General features: G+C 38.4%; 1 protein-coding gene across 4 annotated transcripts in view; it reads left to right on the top strand.

Moving 5' to 3' along the window:
• DNTT (DNA nucleotidylexotransferase) overlaps positions 1-24,731 on the top strand; it is a 192,861-nt gene that overhangs the window by 108,849 nt on the left and 59,281 nt on the right. For all 4 annotated transcript variants that reach the window (XM_070945616.1, XM_070945615.1, XM_070945614.1 and 1 more), the window contains one exon: positions 23,637-23,739. In XM_070945616.1, coding sequence (XP_070801717.1) covers positions 23,637-23,739 — 103 coding nt within the window. The remainder of the gene's footprint in view (positions 1-23,636; positions 23,740-24,731) is intronic.

Raw genomic sequence — 24,731 nt, 5'->3', positions numbered from 1 at the left:
AATGTAATCAGTATTTGTGATGTTTTCCCGCTGGTTTTCAACAAGGATAATCAATGGGGAAAGCTGGATTTGTTTAACAACTGCGTGATTTGCTTAACAAATGCAGGGATTCATTTAAGAACTGTGGCCAAAAAAAAAAAAAAAGAAATCATAACATCAGGCATAATTCATTTACCAATTGCCTTGCTTAGCAACAGATATTCTGGTCCCAACTGTAAGTCGAGGACTAACTGTAAGAGCAATATATCAAAATGTAGGTGGTTTGCAACCTGTAGTTACGATGGTTGTAATGACCTGGGATCCTGTAATTACCATTTGTGACCTTCACAGGAGACTTCCAACAAAGTCAACGGGGGAAGCAGGATTCACTTAATGACTGCATGATACACTCAACAACTGAAGAGATTCACTTAGTACTTGTAGCAAAACATGTCATAAAATTGGGTGCAATTCACTTAACAACTGCCTTGCTTAGCAATGGAAATCCTGGTTCTGAGTGGCTGTATAGCAAGTACTATCTAAAATCTTCATAAAAATATATGCTTCAAAATATAAAATATAGCCACACAGTAATAGTGGAAAGAGAGAAGTTGTAGAAAAATATAATTTGTGGCAATTGTATTGGCATATACATATGTGGTTTATTATGATTAAAAACAGTGGAATTTATGTTCCGTAGACTTTAATAACAGACTATTTATTTCATTTAAATTGTTAGCTCTGCTTTAGTAGTAAAATATTTTATTTGTTTCTTACCATTCTGAATTTTATTTAAAGTTTCAAAATGAAATTGATTTGGGATTATCCAGATTCTTTTTTTTGGGGGGGGGAGGGGCGGGATCTCCAGTTTCTTTTGACATAATTAACTATGTAATATTTTGAATTCTATTAACTCTTTGGTATGTTTCATTTCACTTCACCATTTATTACTTAAACAGAAAATATTCTGCTTAAAATACTATAGGAAATAGTCTGTACTACCTTGTCAGCTGATCTGTGCTAATTTTTCATAATTGTGTCATCTTTTACCAAGATTCATGAGAGAAAAAGATTAGAGTTAAAGATGATCTGTAAAATATTATTCAGGGATTAAATGAGGTGAATACAATAGGCAGAAGACTTGGTCAACCAACCTTATTAAGTGAATAATTTTCCTTAATATCTCTAAGAAATAAAAGCCACAAAATTAAGATAAAGGTTATTAGGAAACAATAACAATTAGCCAAAGTGTAATGACTCTGGAATAGAGCTGCTTATAATCAAAGCAACAAAAGTGAAATTCCATCACAATTTCCTTTATTATCCGATAACAACTATGGAAAAAGGCTTTTTTTTTCTTTCACTAACAGAATGCAGCAAGAGAGGAAGTATATCACTGGAACTGGCCTTCCCTTTTCTGTTTGCAGCATTATTAAGACTTTGATGTTCTACTCTTCCCAGCTATGGTTGCAACCCCATAAATACAGTAGATTGTAGGACCCCTCAGTGATCCTCAGTGATCCTGAGAAGCCCAGCCTGTATCTTTGGAGATACCTTGGTGCAATAAAAATAATTCTACTGAATCCAGCTCACACTTATTTTTAATTATTTTGTCATTGCTAAATTTTAGGGAGCACTATTTTTCTTTCTAGTTTTTCACTGTTTTTTAAAATGCAATCTCCAATGACCTCTGAGCTCCAGTGTCATCTACATGTGCATATGTCCAAATTTGCAAGATAGCGGGCATAGCCTCACCGTTTGTGTCCACCCATTTTTTTTCTTGGGAATAATTCTCCTGAGATCCCTTTCAGCTCTATCATTCTACAATTCTATGAATGCCTCTTAGTATTTGCTTAGATTCCCTAAACAGACCAATGCCACAGTCTAACCTTTTCTTTATCCCAGTTCCTGAATTAAAATTACCCCCTGAAGCTATCAATAATTTGCATGGGAAAGAGCCCAGAAACATAGAAAGCTGCTCCCTAAGAATTCAGTTTGTACCACATTGTGTTTTATCCCAATCCATCATACCAAGTGATTAAGCCATTTGTTGTGCTATGCTTCAATAAAGACTTACATTTTCTTGGAATGATTTGGAAGAAAGGGTACATTTTCAGCAGGTGTGTAAACAGCTGCACACTCCTTATATTTATTCCTGTGCCAGTTTATGGAGACAAGACACACAGTTCCCATTTTAAGTTAAATGCCTATCCAATCCAGTGTGAATTTCAGTTTTCCACTTCTCAGCATTTAATGAAAAAGACTGTCATTTTTACTTAATTTCTCTTACAACAGAGCTGGAAAAGTAAATGGACAACTACCAGCTTAGTAGCAAATGGAGCATTTTCTACATCTACATGGTAGCATTTGGGGAACCACACTATAAAATAGATGTTGAGACTCTAGAAAAAGTGCAGAGAAGAGCAACCAGGATGATTAGGGGGCTGGAGACTAAAACATATGAAGAACGGTTACAGGAACTGGGCATGGCTAGTCTAGTGAAGAGAAGGACCAGGGGAGACATGATAGCAGTGTTCCAATATTTGAGGGGCTGCCACAGAGAGGAGGCGGTCAAGCTATTTTCCAAAGCACCTGAAGGCTAGACAAGGAATAATGGATGGAAACTGACCAAGGAGAGATTCAACCTAGAAATGAGGAGGAACTTTCTGACAGTGAGAACAATCGACCAATGGAACAGCTTGCCTTCGGAAGTTGTGGGAGCTTCATCACTTGAGACTTTCAAGAAAAGATTGGACAACCATTTGTCAGAAATTTATTTTATTTATTTATTTATTTGTTTAAATTTCTATACCGCCCTTCTCCAAATAGGACTAGGGTCTTCTGCTTGAGCGGGGGATTGGACTAAATGACCTACAAGGTCCCTTCCAACTCTGTTAATCTGTAATCTGAACCTCTGGATTTTTGTAACCCAGATTGGGGGACCCAGATGCACCAGACCTTGAACAGAATTACAGATTGTCAACATTATATTTTGAAGGTCTTGAAGAGAAGAAGCATTGTTTTGCCTGCCAATAGACTAAAATTGATGTCCCCTCAATAAGAGCATGTTAAAAGTTGGAGTGGTAAACAAGACAATGAAATAATTCATTTAAAACCATCAAAGCGGGGAGTCAGAACTGGATGTCTATTTCTGCTAGCCGACTAGAATGCATTAACTGAGCTAGCACTCTGCCATTAAGTAATTTGTTATTTTTATTAGAGCCTCAGTAAAGAAACATGTCTTCTTCCTACTTCCTTCACGAAAAATTTAAAAGCACAGACTCACTAGTTTATATATATATTAATGAGATTCTGAGGAAGAGAATAGAAATGTAATTCCAAAACAAACAACTCTCTTTTGGATAATAAAAATCTGAACTGGTAAATGGAAATTGTCTTGCTTCAAAACCTCTTTTCTACCAGTGATTTAAAACAAAAACAAAAAGAGTAAGCACAACAAATAGCTTTATAAAATCAGATCTCCCTTTAAAGTACAGAGCTTTCATAATTAATAACCTCAAACACTGTCCACTTATTTCAGTAAATAATTTTTATGCAGCTGACCTTTCTCTTTTCCATTGCTACATTATTAATGAAACTAAAGCAATCAATCAGTTATTGTTTGAGCAAATCTGTCAGTGCCTAGGGCTTCCCATTATTATGTTTTATCATTTAATAATTCTAACAAACAGGTAATGTGCTAACAGGGAAACTTATCATAAAATTTTCTGATACTTTAGAAATACAGCATGTATATATTTAAAGTAAATATTTGTTGAGGAAACTGGTAATAATAAAATTAAATAGTGACGCTGTCCTATCAAACCTTCTAATATGAAAAGCTGAACTTCTATTGATTTGGATAAAAATCAAGACCACCTCACAATAAGATACCATGGTACCTCTCTACTCATTGTTAATTGGTTGTGGGTGGCGTAGTGAGTACCAAAACCGATTAGTACCAAACTACTTTTTCCCATAAGGAATAATGTAGTGAGTCACCAGGCAGCTGACACCAACAAGTTGTAGCTTGTGCCTTGAGTACCAAACAAAAGCTGAGTACCAGGACAAATTTTCACATCAAAATGCACTGAGTACCAAATTTGATGAGTTTCAAAGCAGTTGGGTACCAAGGTATCACTGTAATGATTTCTTTATTTTTTAAAATAAAATGAAATATATTTTATTGTAAAAATTGATCGATTTTTGTTTTTCAAAATGTCAGAAGTTTGTGATTGTTACAAAGACAAATTCCTTGTTTGTCCAATCACACTTGGCCAATAAAGAATTCTATTCTATTCTGTTCTGTTCTGTTCTGTTCTGTTCTGTTCCAGCAACCACACCAACAGCTGGTTTCCTAACAGTTTTGAATTACTCTTACACATTTTAAAAGAATATTATTGCTGCTTATAAATGATAGCTATTCTATTCTATTCTATTTGACTAGCATTTGTTCTCATAAGACGTAGACAGATGAATAGGTCTCAGTCTGTCATTCTGTCAGACGTAATCCAGAGAGCAAGTATACCCAGATGAACTACTAATCCTACTTTATTGTAAGGTTACATTAACAGAATCTTGCCAGATGGAAAGTATTTCTCCCCTCCTCTCTTTTTAGTCTCTGGAAAACTAGGGAGAACCCTTTCTTAAATGCTTCCATGCTTTTCTCACAGCTGCCGATTGAGCTTCTCTTCTCAGGCTATTGTCTAGGCTTGTGAGGTCCCACCGGAAATTGGTAAATGGGCATTTCTGGCCTCTGGAGGGCCTCTGGCGGGGGGAGGCTGTTTTCACCTCCCCAGACTCCTAGAGAGGCTCTGGAGCCAGGTGAGAGAGAAAAATGGGACTACTGGGCGTTCGTGTGGCAGGAGTGGGGGGAGCGGGGGGGGTCATGTGCGCATGTGCGCGGCGGGGTGCATAGAATTATCGGTGTGGGCACGCGCGCGCGACCCCCCCCACTCCCCTCCTCCTGGCACGTGATGGCAAAAAGGTTAGCCATCACTGGTCTAGACTGTGGGTCTTCCTCCTCTCTCTCAAAATCATTTTCACATATAAAGCCTGACAAAAGCAGTGCTGGGGTTTTTGTAACTGAGGTCAGACCCCCCCCCTTTTTTTACATGTGTTGCACATTTGTATGTGTGTTCCAAAGGGGTGGATCTTGCAGCTCAATGCCACAACATGCTATGGTTCTTCTGATGAAAGCAGAAACATCTTTCATAGCTCCCTGGACTTCACATGAAGCTGTCAACTTCAAGGACTTATCATTGGTTACAGATCATATAAGTAAAGATAGGATGTGTGGAGTAATTCATCCATTTGTCCCTGAATTCTTTAATTCTGTTTAAAAAGGCAGAGTGGCTAAATGTTAGTAGAGTGCAAGGCTTTTTACATAAAATGAGACTGAATTTGGATTGGGACAGAGTGTACAAGTGCAATTTATAACCTGATATTTAACCTGAAGTATCAAGGTTAATATTTCAGTAATACATGAGAGGATAGTTGTCATTTATAGATTGTGCTCTCTGCCATAATGCCCCCAGCATCTGATTTGGGGAGAGAGAATACACAATGACATTAGTTCTAGTTTGTGCAAGTCAACAATTTATATATTTCAAAACCACTATAGGTGATCACTTAAAAAAGAAGAGATGGGGGTGGGGGAGAAATTGGCTTGGGTAGTAGCAGCTGAAATATTAATTTCAGCTTATTTTCTCTCCCTCATGTTCATGTCCTGCAAGACTGTTGCAGGACATGAACATCTTTGAAAGAGGGGGTGGAGGGACTTACAAAGCATCCCTAAAAGTTTCCTCTGAGACATTCATTATTTTTAAAATCCATACTCGCTTGGGATACGTAATCCTTATTTTGTAGTGTGTTCCCCCCCCCAGTTCATTTTGCATATTCAAAAGTCATCATTCTAGATTGTCCATGTTGCCTTACTTCATTGCACCAGTTAGAAAATGTGCTGTCGAGCGTGAGAAAATGTGCTGACTATTATTTTGTATGTATGTAAATCCAGATAGATGTTTTAAGATGAAAGAATGGATTATGGTATGCTTTTAACATTTCAGCTGAGTACAGCTGGTGCCCAAACTGCATCAATATTCGGTGGAATGTGTCTATTTTTTAGAACCGCTAGACCCATCTCCTCTCCCCACACTTCTGACTTTCAGCATTGATTGGCACTCACAAAAATTTATGCATTCAGGAAGTTGCCATGATACCATTTGAAATGCTTGATTGGAAACGAATGCAATTTACAAGATCTGCCAAGACAGCAAAAATAAAACTCCAACCATGTATTTTATGACTTCATATAAAACAGTGACAGATTGGTATGTTACATTTCATAAGCTTTAAGCTTTAAAGGCTTACATTATTGTGAATGGCTGCCAGGTAGAGTTCTATTATTTACATGAACCTGTGGCTGGATTTCCAGGGAGTCAAAACTTAAGAACAGTGTTAGGTTGGATAATAAAATATGAAATGGATTCCAACGATAGAAACTGCTTTGGAGATTTTTTAGGAACCAGATTTCACCTTTAACTGAAGCTGGACTCACCTGTATTAGAATACAATTACAGAATGCCGTATGAACTATACACATTTCAATCAACACTCCGTTCATTCGAGACTTGAGAGTATGGCTGCTCTTGAGGAAACGTTTTCGCTTGAAGCTTGACAGCCCAATCAATTTCATGCCTCTTTACTTAAAAGTAAATCCCTCTGCATTTGATAGGATTTACTTCTGGATATCTGTGCATAGAATTGCAAAGGAACAGAACAGTGTCCTACTTAACTTTATTGCAATCATTAACCAGCACAAAAGAACTGGTGTTTGAATATACAAAATATCCAAAACTAAATTGACAATGTCAGGATAGTTAAGAAAAATACACACAGACTAAAAAAAAAAAATAGCTAAGAGACAATATTAAATCAAAATATGCTGAAGAACTTGCCGAGGCCATAGATACATAACATACACACATATTTGTAAATAAAACAAATCATCCAACAAGGACTTAAAAAATATACACACCACTGTCAAAACTGAGAAAAATAGCGTACAAGAGCTGACATGGCATGTGCACTCAAAATCCAAAAGTTTATTTTGAGCCCAAACCATTTCTAGCTATCTATACTTAGGTATAACCTTGTCTGTTATATTCAACATTGCTGTCAGAAAGTAAAAATTGCTTATACTGTTGATTATTGTATACTGTTTTGCTAGTTAGGTATGGGGTAATTTGAACAGTTTGAGGTTCTATATAGAACTGGCATATAGAAGAACATGTTTGATAATTTCTACCTGTCCTGAGTCAAAAAGACATAATCCTAATGAGTATAGGATATTTTTGTATTTTTTTAGCCAGAAATGCTAAAGGGAGAGCATTATATTGGGCTAAAGTAAAAGTCCTTCTCTGGTTTGGGATGCTAAATTGTGTAAGATGTACAGATATCGTGTTTTCCCGAAACTAAGACATGTCCGGATAATAAACCCAATTGGGCTTTTGAGCGCATGAGCTAAAATAAGCCTCCCTTGAAAATAAGCTCTCCCCAATACTTAAGACGCATGAGCAGCTGCCGCACAAACAACACGATGCAAACCCTAGCTCATGCACCCCTTCTCTTAGTAATGGTTGCAAAAAGAGTGACCACAAAAAATTCTTGCCAGCCCTAGCTCTGTCGACCTGGGTCTGGAGGGAGGGAGACTGGTGCCAGAGCTGCGAGCAGGGGCTGGTGGTGGGCTGTCTGTGCAGCCATGAAGCGGGATCGGCGTGCCCGGTTCTTGTCTGCAGCATTGCTGGCGAAGATCGGGTCAGAGCCACTGCTGCCCGAGATCAGCAAGCGAGATTCGGTGAACCAGATGCACCACTGCCACTTGGGAGAAGAAAAGAGAGAGGAGGTGCTGTGAGAGAGCCCATTTCTCACGTTCTTCTCCTTCCGGGCATTGCGTTCAGCTCCCCAAATCTGGCTTGCTGATCTTGCTGGTGAGGGGGAGTGGCAGGTGGAGAGGGGTGGGGCAGCGGAGAAGCGTCTCTCTTCTCCATCGTGTCTTACCCAACTTCCCGTTCCTGCCATGCCCAGCGAGGCGTGGAAGAAGAGACAACAAGGGGAGTCCCATCTCACTCCATGTGTCTCGTTTCTCCGCTGCCCTGCCTTGCCTCCTCACTTCGTGCTGTTTGCAGAGGAAGCAACGAAAAAGCTGCCACGATTGCTGGAGGCAGCGGCCTAAGCAACACTGGTGAAGCAGCTGGCCAACGCTCTGGCACCAATCCCCCTGGTGCGGGCCAAAGTTTAGGGGCCTCCTGCACCTCAAAAATAATAAGACCCCCCCCCCGAAAATAAGGCCAAGGCCATATTTTGGGGGGTCAAAAGAAAATAAGACCCTGTCTGTAGTGCCAGAGAGTGTATCTCCCGTTGTCTGACATGAAAAGCTGGATAATATTACCAGCATCCATTTGATGGTCTAAGACTAAGTCAAGGTGATGTTGCTTAAGTGTGACCCTTGCTTGCTCATAGCCCAAAGATAATGAGTAAGTGGGGAAAATACAGAGCAATGTAGATGATGTATGTGCAGATCTCACAACCTCTAACACATTTTCAGCTTGCCCAGTATATAACTGGCTGTTAAATAAAATGCAGAAATCCATTAATTTGATAAAACAGTGGAAGAGGATGAACTCAGAGTCAGATTGTCCCCCATTTGGGCCCCAGAGGGTTTTCTATGATCTACTGAAACCTCCTGCTTTTATCTTTCTTCACTTAAGTATTCAGCATTGGAAAAGACTGGCCTGGGAAGTTTCCCTGAGGCTGGGGGATGATTTCCAAATTCCTCCAAGGTTAACCCCCTCTTTCTCCCCTTGGCAGATGAGATATGAGCAAGTCTATAGCCTCCGGGAGATAAACCGCAGGATTACAGTTAAGACATTTCTGATATTTTGTTCAGGTTGGAGGAGAGTGCCCAGTTGTTATTATCATCACCTTTTGGCACTAGGGACCGGTTTCATGGACAATTTTTCCACGGACTTGGGGGGGGGTTGTTTTGGTTTTCCTCGCTCATTTGCCTCTCATCTTTAGCTGTGTAGTGCAGTTTCTAAAGGCCGGTCCCTGGCCCAAGGGGTTGGAGACCCCTGATTTAGATTATGAACATACTCTGTAGCTTTAACAACTTGATATCTCTGTGTTGATGGTGTTTTGGAACTCTATGTGAAATTTATTGGTTTGATTTATATGCCGCCCTTTTCCGGAGACTCAGGGCGGCTTACAATGCGTTAAGCAATAGCCTTCATACTTTTGTATATATCTGCTTAGTAGGGCTTTTGCCTCCCCCCCCAAAGCGGTGTTCTTTTTTATACAAAGTCAGCTTATTGCCCCCACAAACCAGGTCCTCAAATATTAACATTGTTTTTCACTTTTGTTCCAGTGATAATGTAACTTTTAGTTTGATGGATTCTACCTCACTCTGCAGTGTGCAGGTATCAGTGAAGATGGTGAAAGTCAGCAGTACACAAAAATATTATACCTGTAAGCCTAAAGGCAAACCTTTTATACAGATCACATTTTTATTTCAAACGGGATGTGCACAAAGCCATATGTTTGGATCTCACCTTCAAATGTTCTCTTTTGAAGGCCTGATTTTGTTCCTAGGCCTGGGGTTAGGGTGCTTGAGAAGCACCTTGGTGATTGTCTTGGGATGATGTTGGTGTGGTTCTGTCTGGGCATTTGTGCTTTCTTTTTTTATATTACATATTGTAAATGTGTAAGCTGCTCAAAGTTTGTTTGGAATCAGCCGACTTTGACATCTAAGAAATAAATAAAATATTTTGTCACTAAAAAAAAAAAAAAAACCCAAACAAACCCTAGCTAAAGAAGTATTCACAAGCACATAATGTTAAGCTGACCATACTTGGTAAAGTATATGTCCAGTAGATTTTCTAAAGTCTTTATTATTTATCTATAATCATGTGGATTTTTACTGTGTCATAAAGAAAAGTAGAAAAGTACTCCTCATCAAACATCACATAGCAAAAAAACCCTTATGATACAAAGCATTGTAATAATGAATAATACTGAGAAACAGTGAAAAACATGAACTGAGGGTTTAAACTTTCAAAGATGCTGCTATAATGATAATGTAATAAAACAATGTAAACCAGTTATTCAAAAATGATAGGTAAGAACAACTAGTTTGCAAAGCTTAAACAGAGATCACACTGAAATAAGAGAAAAGTTGACAAATGAAACAGCAATAAGTTAATAGCTTAATTTCAGTGGAAAATAAAAAGAAAATATGCATTAAACTGTAGATAAATATCCAGATTTCTATCATTTGGCAATATTTATCTTAATTTGGGGGGAATCCCATAAATTTAGAGCTAGGCCATTGGATCATTTTCTTTAAAAAAAAAATCAGAGGTTTTGTGAAGACAAATAAGTTGGCTAATTGTAATAAGGATGAGAGAATAATAAAGGTAGCATTCTGGAAAAGATCTTCCATGTAGCATGACTATTGAACTTACTAGCTGGAGGTGATAGGAACTCTAGTCCATTTTAGCAACAGAATGTTATTTGGTATCAGTTGGAGAAAGATGATGTAAACCAAATAAACAGAGTTTATCGATTTAAGACCATTATTATGTCTGCATATTAGAGAGCCAGTTTGGTCTATTAGTTAGAAATTAGGAGACTGTGAGTTCTAGTTTCATTTTAGCATGAATGCTGGCTAGGTGACTTTCAGCCAGTCAATCTATCTTAGCCCACATTATCAAGCTTGGGTGACAAGCTGGTCGATCCATTACTATTGCAACATTTGGTTGATTCATAAAAAAGCAAACCCCGCACTTGTGGGAAAGCACTAGGAAGAAACAAAAATCTATCTTACTCAAAAAGTCTGTAAATGATGGCCAGGAATACCACGAAAGAGCTATTGTGTCTTTGAACCCTACAATTTGACTCAAATAAAATAAAATGAAGGATGGCTTCCCCACCCATTTTTTATGTCAAAATAACATTCTGTAGCTATAATCTCTCTGTGCCTGTGAGGCAAACAGCATATTCAAGAAGATGTTGATTCTATGTCTACAGTACATCTGTCAGGCAGATTGATTGGCAGGTTGTGAATGTCAGCTTGTAGCCTGATATTTACAATAATCAAATATTGAATATAACCAACAATTGAATACATCTTTTCTATACTGTAGGCTTACCTTGGCCTGCAAGGATTGTTGGATGTTTTGAATGGAAGACTGAGGCAGATGGATATGTGCTGTTGAATTTAGAAAGTCAGGAAAGATGAAATAAATTTAACAATGCACAAGCCAAGTGCAGGAATGTTTTTTTTTCCTGGGCATTTCTTTAATCAACTTATCATTTGCTTTTTGACATTAGAATTGACATTAATAGATAGTCCTTCAGCTACAGTAATACGTAACTACTCAACCTTCTGCTTCATATAGTTCCATTCTCTGGAAACATAAAAGTAATTTGGGAATTAGATCTCTTTGGTAATAATCCCAAGGTACTGCAAAGATTATTCTTTTTAAGGAAAAGAATGCAGTTTTGAGAGTATATAACGAAGTATTTTAGACACAGCCTTTGCAATGCCTTGTCATTGCTCTATTTTGTCATTCCATATGCTTATGGTTTTCTGTAGCTTCTGACTATACATCATGAGGAATTACAGAATGAAATCTTGCCTCTAGCATTGTCATCAATCATGCATCGTTGTCCCCAGTTGGCAGATGAAAAAATAAGGATCGTGTAGCAAACACACAGGTGAAGTTGATGCAGTGCTTATATGTTCTTAAGCCTTGGATTTTATCTGGCAACACTCTTTTTTGTTTCTTCTTGCTTTAATAAAGAGAAAGTGTGTAGTATAAGTAAAAACTGGAGAAGAATAGCAAAAGAATGCTTGTTTTCCCCCACTCTTGTTCTTTTTCTACTACAATATCATTAGATCAGGAGTGTCAAACTCAAGGACTGGCCCGCAGGGTACTTAAATCTGGCCCACAGGGCCGGCCTGGAAATAGAAAAAGACCAGTCCGCGGTGCCTCTGGCAGCCAAAATGGGGCACGGGGGGGGGGCAGGCCCCATTTTTAGCCTGGACAGCCTCCTGCAGCATTCTGCTGACCAAAATGGGGCATGGGGGGGGGCGCATTTTCAGCCTGGACGGCTTCCTGCAGCACTCTAACTGGCAGAGTGCTGCATGAGGCTGTCCAGGTGGAAAACAGGGGCCCTGCACCCCGTTTTGGCTAGCAGAGTGCTTCAGGAGGCGTCCGTCCTATCTTCCCCCTGGCAGGCCCGCAGAGGAGAACTACAATGCTGATCCGGCCCTCAAAAAAAATCCAGTTTGACAGCCCTGCATTAAATAGATGGACAGATAATTTTAATTCAGCTACTATTACAGTTCAGCTCATGTGTATTTTCCTAGTGTAAAAGTATGAGGGTAGTCATTGTACTATGTTTTGCAGATAGTAAAAACTGAATTTCTTTTGGTTTACTTTTTGTAAGGACTCAAAGTCATCTGATTTGTACTTGCCTTGACTTGGAATAAGAACATGTCTTTTGGTGGAAGATTCATTGCTCTTACAGTTAGTCCTCATCCTACAACCACAATTGGGACCAGAATTTCTGTTGTTAAGGAAAATAGCTGTTAAATGAATTACACCTGATTTTGTGATTTTTTGGGGTCGCAATTCTTAACTGAATCACTGCATTTGTTAAAGGTATCATGTGGTTATTAAGGAAATCCAAGCTCCCCCATTGACTTTTCTTGTTGAAAGCCAGCCAGAAAGGTTGAAAATGATGATCACAAGACCCTGGGACACTGCAGTGCTGATAATTACATATTGGTTGCCAAATTTTGATCACACGACCATGGCAATGCTCTGATAGTCATGAATGCAACGACCAGCTGAAGTCACTTTTTTCAGTGTTGTTATGACTTTAAATGGTTACTATATGAATAGTTATAAATTGAGGACTATGTATTTAATGTTGCCATTCTATGGACAGTTTTATTAGAATTTTGAACTAAAAAACCCCCAAACCATAAGCACTACATACAAATCAATAAAATATCACAATAGCAAACAAAATAAACAGTAATCAAATTAAATCCTTTCAATATTCTATAAGCATGTATGAATCAGCAAGTGTTTTCCTAAGATAAGACCGCTCCTCTCCCCATGTTGCATGTTGCTTCCTTCTTCTCCAATTTCTAATTGTAAATTAGGGTTTAGCACACAGTCAGCCAGATGTTCAGACTGGAATTGCTATTTTTGTCCATCTGTTGTGTCCTTCTGAGGGACCTGGGATAGGCAGATGTTGATGTGTTAAAAGTATTGTTGCAGGTGCAAGCTGTTCCAAGTAAAGCTGCCTTTTGCAATTGACTGATGGCGATTATGTCAATGCCGTTGGTTTTCAAGTGGTGCGCCAGTTGTTTTGGGGGCTCCAAAGGCATCTCCAAAACAACTGGAAACAGTTGTTGGGGCACTTGGGAGACAGATAATACCCTATGGGTACTATCTTTGCTTTCTTTTGCCACAGTTGTCTATTGTGGTTGTTATTTATTGGTTTAATTTTTACTGGCTTTTAGTGTTTGTAAGCTACCCAGAGTCATCTCTAGGGGAGATGGGTGGCATAAAAGTTAAATAAATAAAACAAAACAAACAAACAAACAAACAAGATGAAAACAACATAAAAGAAAAATAAAGAAGCCTTTTTACTTGTGATTTTTGTGGATATTGAATTGGCATAGAGAACCATTAAAATTAATGGAAAAGATATTTTATAAAATATATCGAATGCCAAGGAAATATAACATAATAAATTCCTGTATATGTCCACTGTGTTGCATAAAATATAAAGGAATAAATAACATAACCTTCCATGAATCCTTGTATAATTGTTTGTTTTTGACTGTATTTTAAAACAAATTAAAAGAGGACAGATTACAACTCAGATGATGATATTAATCATATTTTTATTTATAATCCGAATCATACTTTAGAGCATAAAGAAATGCTAGAGGTTTATTGTTTGCAGGCACACAGCCAGTGGCTAGCTGGAAAACAAGAACGGTTTTGAATATTTTTCTATGGTAGCAAATACGTTAAAAAATTTCTCTGCTGGAAATATTGACCAAAACTCTATATCAATATTGCAGTAATTTAGATGATGATTTTTATGTCTCCTGGTTTACATCTATTATGCACAATAAAAGTATAATGCTATGCAGTTATAGGTTTCTGAGTAATTTAATTAAATAAGGTTATGTGTATTCTGCTTTCATATTCCCTTCTTGCAGTGGTGGGTTCCTCCCGGTATGACGTCACCGAACCGGTTCTCCCCCCCGCCCTCTCACACCCCCACCCACGTTATTCTTACCTTTTATTTGGTCCCACCCCCAATCTATTGCTGCCTCCTGAGTCCCAGCTGATGACTAGAGGGAAAAAAACTGTTTAAACTCTTGCCGCGGGGCTTCAAAGGGCAGTCTTACAGCTGATCAGTGTTAAAAGCAAACAAATGAGTTGGGTCGTAAGTGCGAGGATTGGTCATAAGTGCGAGGACCTTCCAGAAATGACTCTGACCAGCTAGCCACGCCCACCTAGTTACATGACCTCCAAGCCATACCCACAAAATAAGCCGTGCCCACAGAACCAGTAGTAAAAAAATTTAGAACCCACCCCTGCCTTCTTGTATTGCAAATAGAATTAAATTAAGGAAATAAATACAAAAATAAAGATTGGAAAAGGAAGAAATGCCCTTGTTTTTTGTAATATTAAATGATTCACTGCGTAGAAAGGACAATTACTTATTTCTGGCAGAAGGGCTCATCCAATAGCTATAAGTCATAACTATCAATTAAATCTATGGCAATGAGCTAGATTTTAACTTTCACAGCAACTCCTGTCGGCAGGCATCTCTTAATTTCAATGGAAATAGAGGTGTCTATGGGCTATGACACTTGCATCAAAATAACAAACGATATCACACTGCACGCACAAAAGAGGTGAAGACTGTATCACAATGACATGATGTGACTTTTGTCGTTGCCCCCTTCAACAAAACCTCGCCCCGACACCTCTAAATGGGAGCTATTTCCAGCTTTGTGTGCACATAGGATTAGAGGCTAAATATAAATCCTCATATAAAGTATGGCATAAATAATCCAATTTACTTCAGCAGTAATATATAACCTTGTGCGTTTTAGGGTAGATCTGTTTTAACAGAGGCATGCACGTTCTGAGAGTAAACAAATATGATATAAAGTACTGTTCTCATATTTCAGTTTTTGTAAGGACTGTCTTCTGATCATTGATCTCATGACATTTTAATATGTAGGATATCTTGTACTCTATGAATAGTATCTGAAATATACTGTAGGTTTTAAAGTACAGTCTTTGAGATAGGTCTACCATACCCATCCATCCTGCATATCATACTCCAACTGAAACTTATCATTACCATATTTTTGAGACCTTCTGTTGAAAGTTTACTATGTCTGAGGCTTCAGCAGTTTATACCATTTTGGGAATATAAACTATCAATAGTAAATAATGGCAATACTTGTGAAAATTAAACGCACAGTGTTTAATCTGTGATAACATTGTTTAATTTATGAAAGGTCTGATTAGGGTTTGAATATTTGAATCTAATTTCTTCCACCCACCACCAGGAATTAAGTGACAAAGTAAAAGCTAAAACTTGTGTGATGAACATACTCTGAAATACTGAGAGGAGGGTTTACTTTCAATTTACGGGTTTTTTTCCCACATCTCTGGTTAATGCAAGCATTTAATGCTTGCACACCTGGGTTTTTGCTTTCTTTTCTCCTTCACGAGGGAAAAAGGATTACAAACTGGTAGTATTTTACCTGGGAGCAAGCACAGAAATAGAAGAAGAGAATTTCCCCATTATGTAAGAGATGTGAACATTTCTGAATAATTTGCAAGTTTTGACAAATTATCACATGCTATGAAAATATTTTTTTGAGCTTATTCAACTTAATTTAATATAATCGGAGAGCAGGGACCCTCTCTCCGAAAAACACTTTGCCAAATTCCCGCTAAGTAAGGCAGGAATTCATTGAGTAATGATCTGTTTAATGTTGTATACTTTTGAGACACTTTTATATCTATTTAGATTTTCAGCTGGTTTCTCATTCTTTCACCACTTCAGAGAACACTTGGAAGGTTCCCTCAAATCTTTAGCATGAATGTGCCCCATAGCAAGGTAGAAATTCCAGTCTCTGTGCATTTCAAGTTATTATTTTGTACTGTGGTTAGTCGATTTATAAGAGTAGAGGCCCAGTAGTTGACAATTGTATTTAGATTTTGAAGTGTAAAATGAGCATCATTATTGTTGGTATTTGATGTTTATCTCTACTAAAAATGCTGATGTATAGAACAATAATAGAATTAGAAGGGACCTTAGAGGTCATTTAGTCCAACCCCTTGCTCAAGCAGAAAACCCTATACCATTTTTGACAAATGGCTGTCCAATGTCTCCTTGAAAGTATTGGGGCACCCACAACATCTGAAGGCAAGCCATTCCACTGGTCAATTGTTCTCACTAATTTTTCCTTAGTTCTAGTCTGTTTCTCTCCTTGATTAGTTTCTATCCATTGTTTCTTACTTGCCTTCATGTGTTTTTGAAAATAGTTTGACCCCCTTCATCTCTGTGGCAGCCCCTCAAATATTGGGACAGAATCTGGATAAATATACAGAATATTTATCCAGATGTAGAATCTGCATAAATTTCCAGAGCCTAAAAAAGTAAAATAATTGTGGCCTTGTTGAAGACTCTGCCCCAATTCTTTTTTTTCAAATATACAGGTGAAACTCAAAAAATTAGAATATCATGCAAAATTTCATTTATTTCAGTAATGCAACTTAAAAGGTGAAACTAATATATGAGATAGACTCATTACATGCAAAGCGAGATAGTTCAAGCCTTGATTTGTCATACTTATGATGATTATGGCTTACAACTCATGAAAACCCCAAATTCACAATCTCAGAAAATTAGAATATTGTGAAAAGGTTCAATATTCTAGGCTCAAAGTGTTCCACTCTAATCAGCTAATTAAGCCATAGCACCTGCAAAGAGTTCCTGAGCCTTTAAATGGCCTCTCAGTCTGGTTCAGTAGGAATCACAATCATGGGAAAGACTGCTGACCTGACAGTTGTGCAGAAAATCATCATTGACACCCTCCATAAGGAGGGAAAGCCTCAGAAGGTAATTGCAAAAGAAGTTGGATGTTCCCAAAGTGTTGAATCAAAGCACATTAATAGAAAGTTATGTGGAAGGGAAAAGTGTGGAAGAAAAAGGTGCACAAGCAGCAGGAATGACTGCAGCCTGGAGAGGATTGTCAGGAAAAGGCCATTCAGAAGTGTTGGGTACTTTCACAAGGAGTGGACTGAGGCTGGAGTCAGTGCATCAAGAGCCACCACACGGACGGATCCTGGACATGGGCTTCAAATGTCATATTCCTCTTGTCAAGCCGCTCCTGAACAACAAACAACGTCAGAAGCGTCTTACCTGGGCTAAAGAAAAAAAAGAACTGGTCTGTTGCTCAGTGGTCCAAAGTCCTCTTTTCTGATGAGAGCAACTTTTGCATCTCATTTGGAAACCAAGGACCCAGAGTCTGGAGGAAGAATGGAGAGGCACACACTGCAAGATGCTTAAAGTCTAGTGTGAAGTATACACAGTCTGTGTTGATTTGGGGAGCCATGTCATCTGCTGGTGTTGGTCCACTGTGCTTCATTAAGTCCAGGGGCAACGCAGTCGTCTACCAGGAGATTTTGGAATACTTCATGCTTCCTTCTGCAGACAAGCTTTATGGGGATGCTGACTTCATTTTCCAGCAGGACTTGGCACACTGCCAAAAGTACCAAAACCTGGTTCAATGACCATGGGATTACTGTGCTTGATTGGCCAGCAAACTCGCCTGACCTGAACTCTAGAGAATTTATGGGGCATTGCCAAGAGAAAGATGGGAGACATGAGACCGAACAATGCAGAAGAGCTGAAGGCCACTATTGAAGCATCCTGGTCTTCCATAACACCTCAACAGTGCCACAGCTGATAGCATCCATGCCACGCTGCATTGAGGCAGTAATTGATGCAAAAGGGGCCCAAACCAAGAACCGAGTACATATGCATGCTTATACTTTTCAGAGGTCCGATATTGTTCTATGTACAATCCTTGTTTTATTGATTTCATGTAATATTCTAATTTTCTGAGATTGTGAATTTGGGGTTTTCATGAGCTGTAAGCCATAATCATCAAAATTATGACAAATCAAGGCTTGGACTATCTCGCTTTGCATGTAATGAGTCTATCTCATATATTAGTTTCACCTTTTAAGTTGCATTACTGAAATAAATGAACTTTTGCACGATATTCTAATTTTTTGAGTTTCACCTGTATCTTTTTAATAAAATGCATGTTTTTTATTATGCTGTTTCAACTCGCTCCACGATAATGAATAAAAATAAAACCAAATAATTACTTCTTTAAAGAAAGTGGTACATTTATGAGCTAATGGATGAAGAAAAGTCTGCCAGTAAACTGCTGATACAGTACAGTCCCTAACCAGGCAAGGAACAAAGATGTAAAGTCCCATAGAATTTAAGGGGGATCAGTTCTTAGTTTCTTGTGGGTTTACAACAATTCAAGGCTAACTCACCACTTAACCCTTGAAGCGGTGAGTTAGCCTTGAATTGTTGCAAACCCACAAGAAACTTAGAATTGATCCCCCTTAAATTCTATGGGACTTTACATCTTTGTTCCCAAGGAAGGGTGAGAAGTTTGGGGAGACTGAAGTATTATGGGTGGAATACAATAAAGTAGCCAACTTGAACCATTCATGCGTAGATCTGCTTGCTTGTGATGGATATTTGCTGAGGTTCAGTGGGGTCCCTGGTAAAAACAGTCATAGCAATTTCAACCTTAGTCACAATAGGCCCATGTTTTGAAAATGCAGTAGAGCTGTAAGTCATATGCAAGGTGTTTCAAATCACACTATATACATAATAAGGATGTTTACCTTTTGCTATTTTTTTTTCTTTTACTTGATTGCTGTAAATGAAAGCAGCTGTTAAATTGCAAAGCAGAAGGTCCTTTAAATGGCTGATTTATGTCGGGGATCAACATCTTTCTTCGTATCTCATCATTTTGAAATATCATTTTGAATGGTATCCTTTCATATAAATCTCATTTTGATGCTTCTAAGAACTGAAAAAAAGGAACCAAGGAAGCATGGAATGAGATAGGAGATCTATCTCATTTGGTAGTATTGGGGGATGAAGTTTTCCACTTGTTAGATTTTATCTTGACTTGTGTTTGTGTGCGTTTTGCTGGTCCTAGTTTACTGGCATGTCTTCTTTGGTACATGTCACACAGAGAACTCCAGCCACTGATACAGATTAACAGAGTTGGAAGGGACCTTGTAGGTCATCTAGTCCAACCCCCCCCCAAGCATACTGTACACCGTTTTTGACAGATGACAGTCCAGTCTCTTCTTGAAAGCCTCCAGTGATGAAGTTCCCACAACTTCTGAAGGCAACTTCTGTTCCATTGGTTGATTGTTCTCACTGTCAGAAAATTTCTTCTTATTTCCAGGTTGAATCTCTCATTGTTCAGTTTCCATTCCTTGTCTGGCCTTCAGGTGCTTTGAAAATAGCTTGACCCCCCCCCCCCCTTCTCTCTGTGGCAGCCCCTGAGATATTGGAATACTGCTATCATATCTCCCTGGTCCTTCTCTTCACTAGATTAGCCTTGCTCAGTTCCTGTAACCGTTCTTCATATGTTTTAGCCTCCATCCCCCTAATCATCTTGATTGCTCTTCTCTGCACTCTTTCTAGTTACACTGAGCAAAGTGTAAATGTGTGTTTTATTTCTTTGATGGGGTCTGCTTAACTCTCAAAGGGATTAAACCCCAAAAAACAGCCTTTTAAAGGCATGCTGGCTTCTTCTTCTTTTATATTATGGAATAACCTGATCCATAGTGAAATCAGAACAATAATTAATGGTCTGGTTTTTTCTATGCAACTGAGCTTAGTAAGTATAAAGGATGCTGAAAGTATTGAGAATCTGATTTGGAAAAAAATGTGAAAAATGTGAAAAAAAGGGTTTTTTTTAACCCTTTTATTATTTTTTTAACCCTATGCAAAACTAGGGGCCAGTGTGCATAAAAAAACCCCTTTCTTTAGATTTCTTTCTAAAGAAAAGATATTTCTTTATGCTACTTGAAAACATTTTCATACTGTTTTGTATTGTTTGGGAATATGTTGGTTGTAGAGCTCAATTCCTCAATTCTACCCAAGAGAAGGTATGGACTATCCAGTTTATTTGAATCAATTATTTGCCATGACTCTTAATAATTAAATGGTTGCTTTTTTTATTGCCGTTTGCAGCTTTGAATGGATAACTATGTAGTTGAGCACTGAAATGTAAGTATTTTTATGACTAAAATCAGCATCTAAATGGAATGCTACTCACGTAGCAGTTTAAGCAGAATCTAGAAAGGAGAATCATGAAATTATAGTTAAAAGAGCCATCTAGAGGTCAAGTTGATCATAGCCTCATTCGTAAATATTAGATAGACAATAATATGGATGGAGAGCAGTAACCAAAACAAAACTACTAGGAGAAAGATAGTGTAGATTGGCTGAAGTTAACATCAGTACTAAAGTGATACACCCTGGAGGATATTTGAGTGGATTTATACTGGTTAGAACCTTATTTGGTATGTTATATTTTATTTTCAGTGGTAGAGTGGGTTACTGCTCTTATTTTTGTTCTTCGTTGATAGAGAGCATTATCAAACTTTTACCTGAAAGCAATAATAAAATCATTTCTAAAACCTGAGAATCAATGTTCTGTTTGAGTTGGATAATTATTCCTTGACAAATACACTTCATTAAAATAAATAGCTGACTGAAAAAAAATCACAAGATGCCTTGAGAATTACTTAGTATGCCTGAATATATTCATCCCAAATACCTAGTCTCCATGGCACACATCTAAGACTTCGCTTGAGCTGCTGCTTCATCTCCCTTCCTTTGGCTCTCTGACAATAACTATTGGGAATTTCTGAGAGAATCAAGATAAATTTTCGAGTACACCCGACCCTATTTGATGGATTTGAGGAAATAATTCAGACACATGCACACACAAACAGACATACAGGCACACAGACAGAGAGATAGAGAAAGGGAGAGAAGGAACGAGACAGAAGGCCTTCTCCTATCCTTTGGTCAAAATGGATGTAGTCTCAATGTGACTCTCTTGACAAAATTAAAATTTCACTGAAAGTAGGCTAGTTTTTAGGTTTTCCTACATATGGTGTGCTATGCTATGTCCCAATGTCTATGGAGATTCTCAGTCATCTAGGTCATGGTTGTCCCAAAGGAGCTTTTTCAAGAGGCAACTGGACTTTCTGGTTTTTCTTTGAAGATCTTTTGCTTCTCATCCAAGAAGCTTCACAGGAGCTCCTAAGGGTGGGGTTTTTTTGAGATTTGATGAAGGCCCACTTAGGATAGCCACATGTTCTGAGGGCTTCCTTGAGGGTGTTTTCATTTGTTTTTTTTCCCATCTTTGCTGGTAGGCAGGCCTTCAGCTCGGTGGTGTAGGGTTCTGATGACTCCCATTTTATGCTCCAGTGGGTGGGAATCAAAATGTAAACACTGATCTGTGTGAGTGGGTTTTCTGTAAACTTCGGTGTTAAGGTTTCTTAATGGGTCTTGTACCATCCTGGAAGGCTAGATTATTTTCTATTGTAGGAAGTTGGCACCCATCCCTCTCCTGGAAAGATGAAATGTTTTGGGAAATATTAAAAGGGCAGAATATTTCCCCTAAAAGGGAGGCAGAAACTCTGCCCCCCCCCACCTTTGTCAATGGGCCATTAAGGCCTGAGCCAGCTCATCTGCAACACAAAAGACATGGCCTCCAGGACATAATAAGACCATCTAGCAACAGAAATCACCACATGGCACCTGGGAAGATTACATCAGCCAGCAAAGCTCCAACCAAGCCTGGGAGACAGCCTACAAAGATAGCTAAGACCCCCGCTTCCTGGGAGTCTGACAACCAATCACAATACATTTCTTACACAGGAACAGGGAGCTCTAGGGTGGGGCCCAGAGAGGACATAAAACCAAGGCACCCTCAGCATCTCATCCCTTTTCTGTTCAGGAACTCAAGCCATGTGATCCTGTTCATCAATAAACCATCTTTCCAAAAAGCCACCATGTTTCCAGTGTCTTTTTCCCCACTTGGAACTGAACCTAGAAAGATATTTCTTCCAACACCTTATGTCCCAATATTTCATCCATTACCTTCTCTGTCCTATGTTTACATTCATAAAGATTCTGCATACAGTGTTTATAGACAGAGGACTCTGGTCTGCCTCTTCCTTGACTACTGTACAGGATTCTGCATCTTTAAAAAAAAATGAGGTTGAATGGGGCTCTGGAATTTTGGGTTGTACAAGTCACCTAGTTCATTCCCAGAACTTCACACCCCAGGTTCTGAGTTAACCTGCCTAATATAAGACAGGATTTATACACTGTCAAAAAAAAGGAAAAGAGTCCTTTGAGATCTGATCTTTTTTCAATAAAGAACATTAATATTAACTTTATACATAGTCAACTTCCAATTCCCTCAACAATTTGTAGAAATGTGTGGCATTTTGTACTTTTCAACATTGTTCTCTTTGATATTAACACAGAGAGATGTAGAAAATTTTGGTTAATTCATTTATTCCATGTACTATATTGTTATTGTTATTTTAAATACAGAAGATATTTTTGAGTCTGTTCCTCTATTGACGAATAATAAGGAATATTACAATTATCTACAGCTAGGTCTGTTTTACTGATAATTGGTTTCTTTCTCAACTTATTAATAGATGAAATGGTTACCAAAGACCCAAATGTTGGATTGTTACAAAACAATCAGATTTATCAGCAACTGCTACCTATTGTAAGTCGTCAACTTACAATAGTTCATTTAGTGACCATTCAAAGTTACAATGCCACTGAAAAATGTGACTTACAACCATTTTTCACAGTTATGATCTTGGCAGCATCCCCATGATCCTGTGATTAAAAATTCAGCATATTTATGACCGTTGCAGTGTCCCAACCTTTTGTGGGATCACCTTTTGAGACCTTCGGACAAGCAAAGTCCATGGGGAAGCCAGATTCACTTAACAACCGGTTTGCTAACTGACAAACTGCAGCGACTCATTTAACAATGGTGGCCAGAAAAGGTTGTAAAATGAAGAAAGTCACTTAACCAATGTTTCACTTAAAAAAGAGAAATGTTGGGCTCTATTGTGGTCATAAGTTGTATTAATAGAACAATTCAGTTTTGCATCTCCAATGGGGGTGTGGAGAAAAAAAAAACTTCTAAAAATAAGATTAACAAGAAATGCAACATCCCCCATTACCCCAAACATGTATTGATCCGCTTCAAGTTAGAGATAAAATACAGTACATCAAGCACTTTAAGCTTCTGTTTCACAAGGAAGAGTGACAGGCAGGGAATAAGAGGAGCTTCTCTCTCTCTCTCTGAAAACAGAGCCTGATTCCCACAGAAACGGTATGATTTTGTTCTTCCTTTTTTTACTTGTAATTGACAGGGGAAAGCAGGCTGGACACGATGTAGACTTTCTGATTACTGTTCCGGGATCAAGGCAGGAAGAGGAACTGTTACACACCGTGATTGATATCTGGAAGACACAGGTAGGAACAACTGTCCTGAGGTCACTTGTCTTCACCTGTTTTTGCTTGATGGAAATATGTGAAGCCATATATTTGCGGGCTAAATACTTTATCTGCGCCAATCAACACCACAGTAGTTGTTTTTCAATCTCACTTTTGGCTTCTGTTAATTTGTGAGTAGCTCTGGATAGAAAAAAAGAGAGGTGCTAATTACATTCTGTTCATCTAATCCCAGGCCATAGACTCTTAATTGTTCTTTTGTTTACTAGAATGACCAGGGGACCCTCCTTTGAGGTTGATACGTATTTATTCCTACCTGAAGTTAATTTTCTGAACAAACTCCAGTTGTATAACACTATGCCTTGATTCTGTTTTCCACAATTTAATGATTTCATGTACGAGTAGTCCTTGACTTATGACCACAATTGAGCCCAAAATGTGTGTTGCGAAGCGAGATATTCTTTAAGTGAGTTTTGCCCCATTTAACGGCCTGGCTCCACAGAGTTGTTAAGTGAATCATTGCAGTTGTTAAGTTAGTAACACAGTTGTTAAGGGAATTTGGCTTCCCCGTTGACTTGGCTTGTCAGAAGGTCGCAAAAGGAGGTCACATTTTTGGGCTTTCATACAGCAAGGAATAGAACTCTTACACACACTCTCCACTTGCACTCATACACATAGCCATATCCATGCATAGGTGTGAATGAGCACGCACAAATATGTATATCTGTGCATGCATGGTAGGTAGAAGAGTTACGCAAAATATACTATTGGTTGAATTCTACGAAATTCTATTCTACAAAAGAATCAAGCAGCAGTAGTTCCCGAGAGAGACGTAATAAATATAGAAATGAAAATTGCTATCAAAGTATATTTTCTTTTACTGATCCATCACATGAGGCAGCAAGATGTCTTGAATGTAAGTTGACCTGAACAGTTCTTGGTCAGTGTCTAGTTGGCATCTTAGGTAAGGCTCCCCAGTCTTTGATTCTTTCATGGAAGAGAAAAAATCATTT

Source organism: Pituophis catenifer, unplaced genomic scaffold, assembly GCF_029215685.1.
Source record: "Pituophis catenifer annectens isolate HBS135680 unplaced genomic scaffold, rPitCat1.0.hap2 SCAF_6, whole genome shotgun sequence".
Lineage (NCBI taxonomy): Eukaryota > Metazoa > Chordata > Lepidosauria > Squamata > Colubridae > Pituophis > Pituophis catenifer.
Note: the sequence above shows the minus strand (reverse complement) of the source record. Positions and strands in the feature narration are given on the sequence as shown.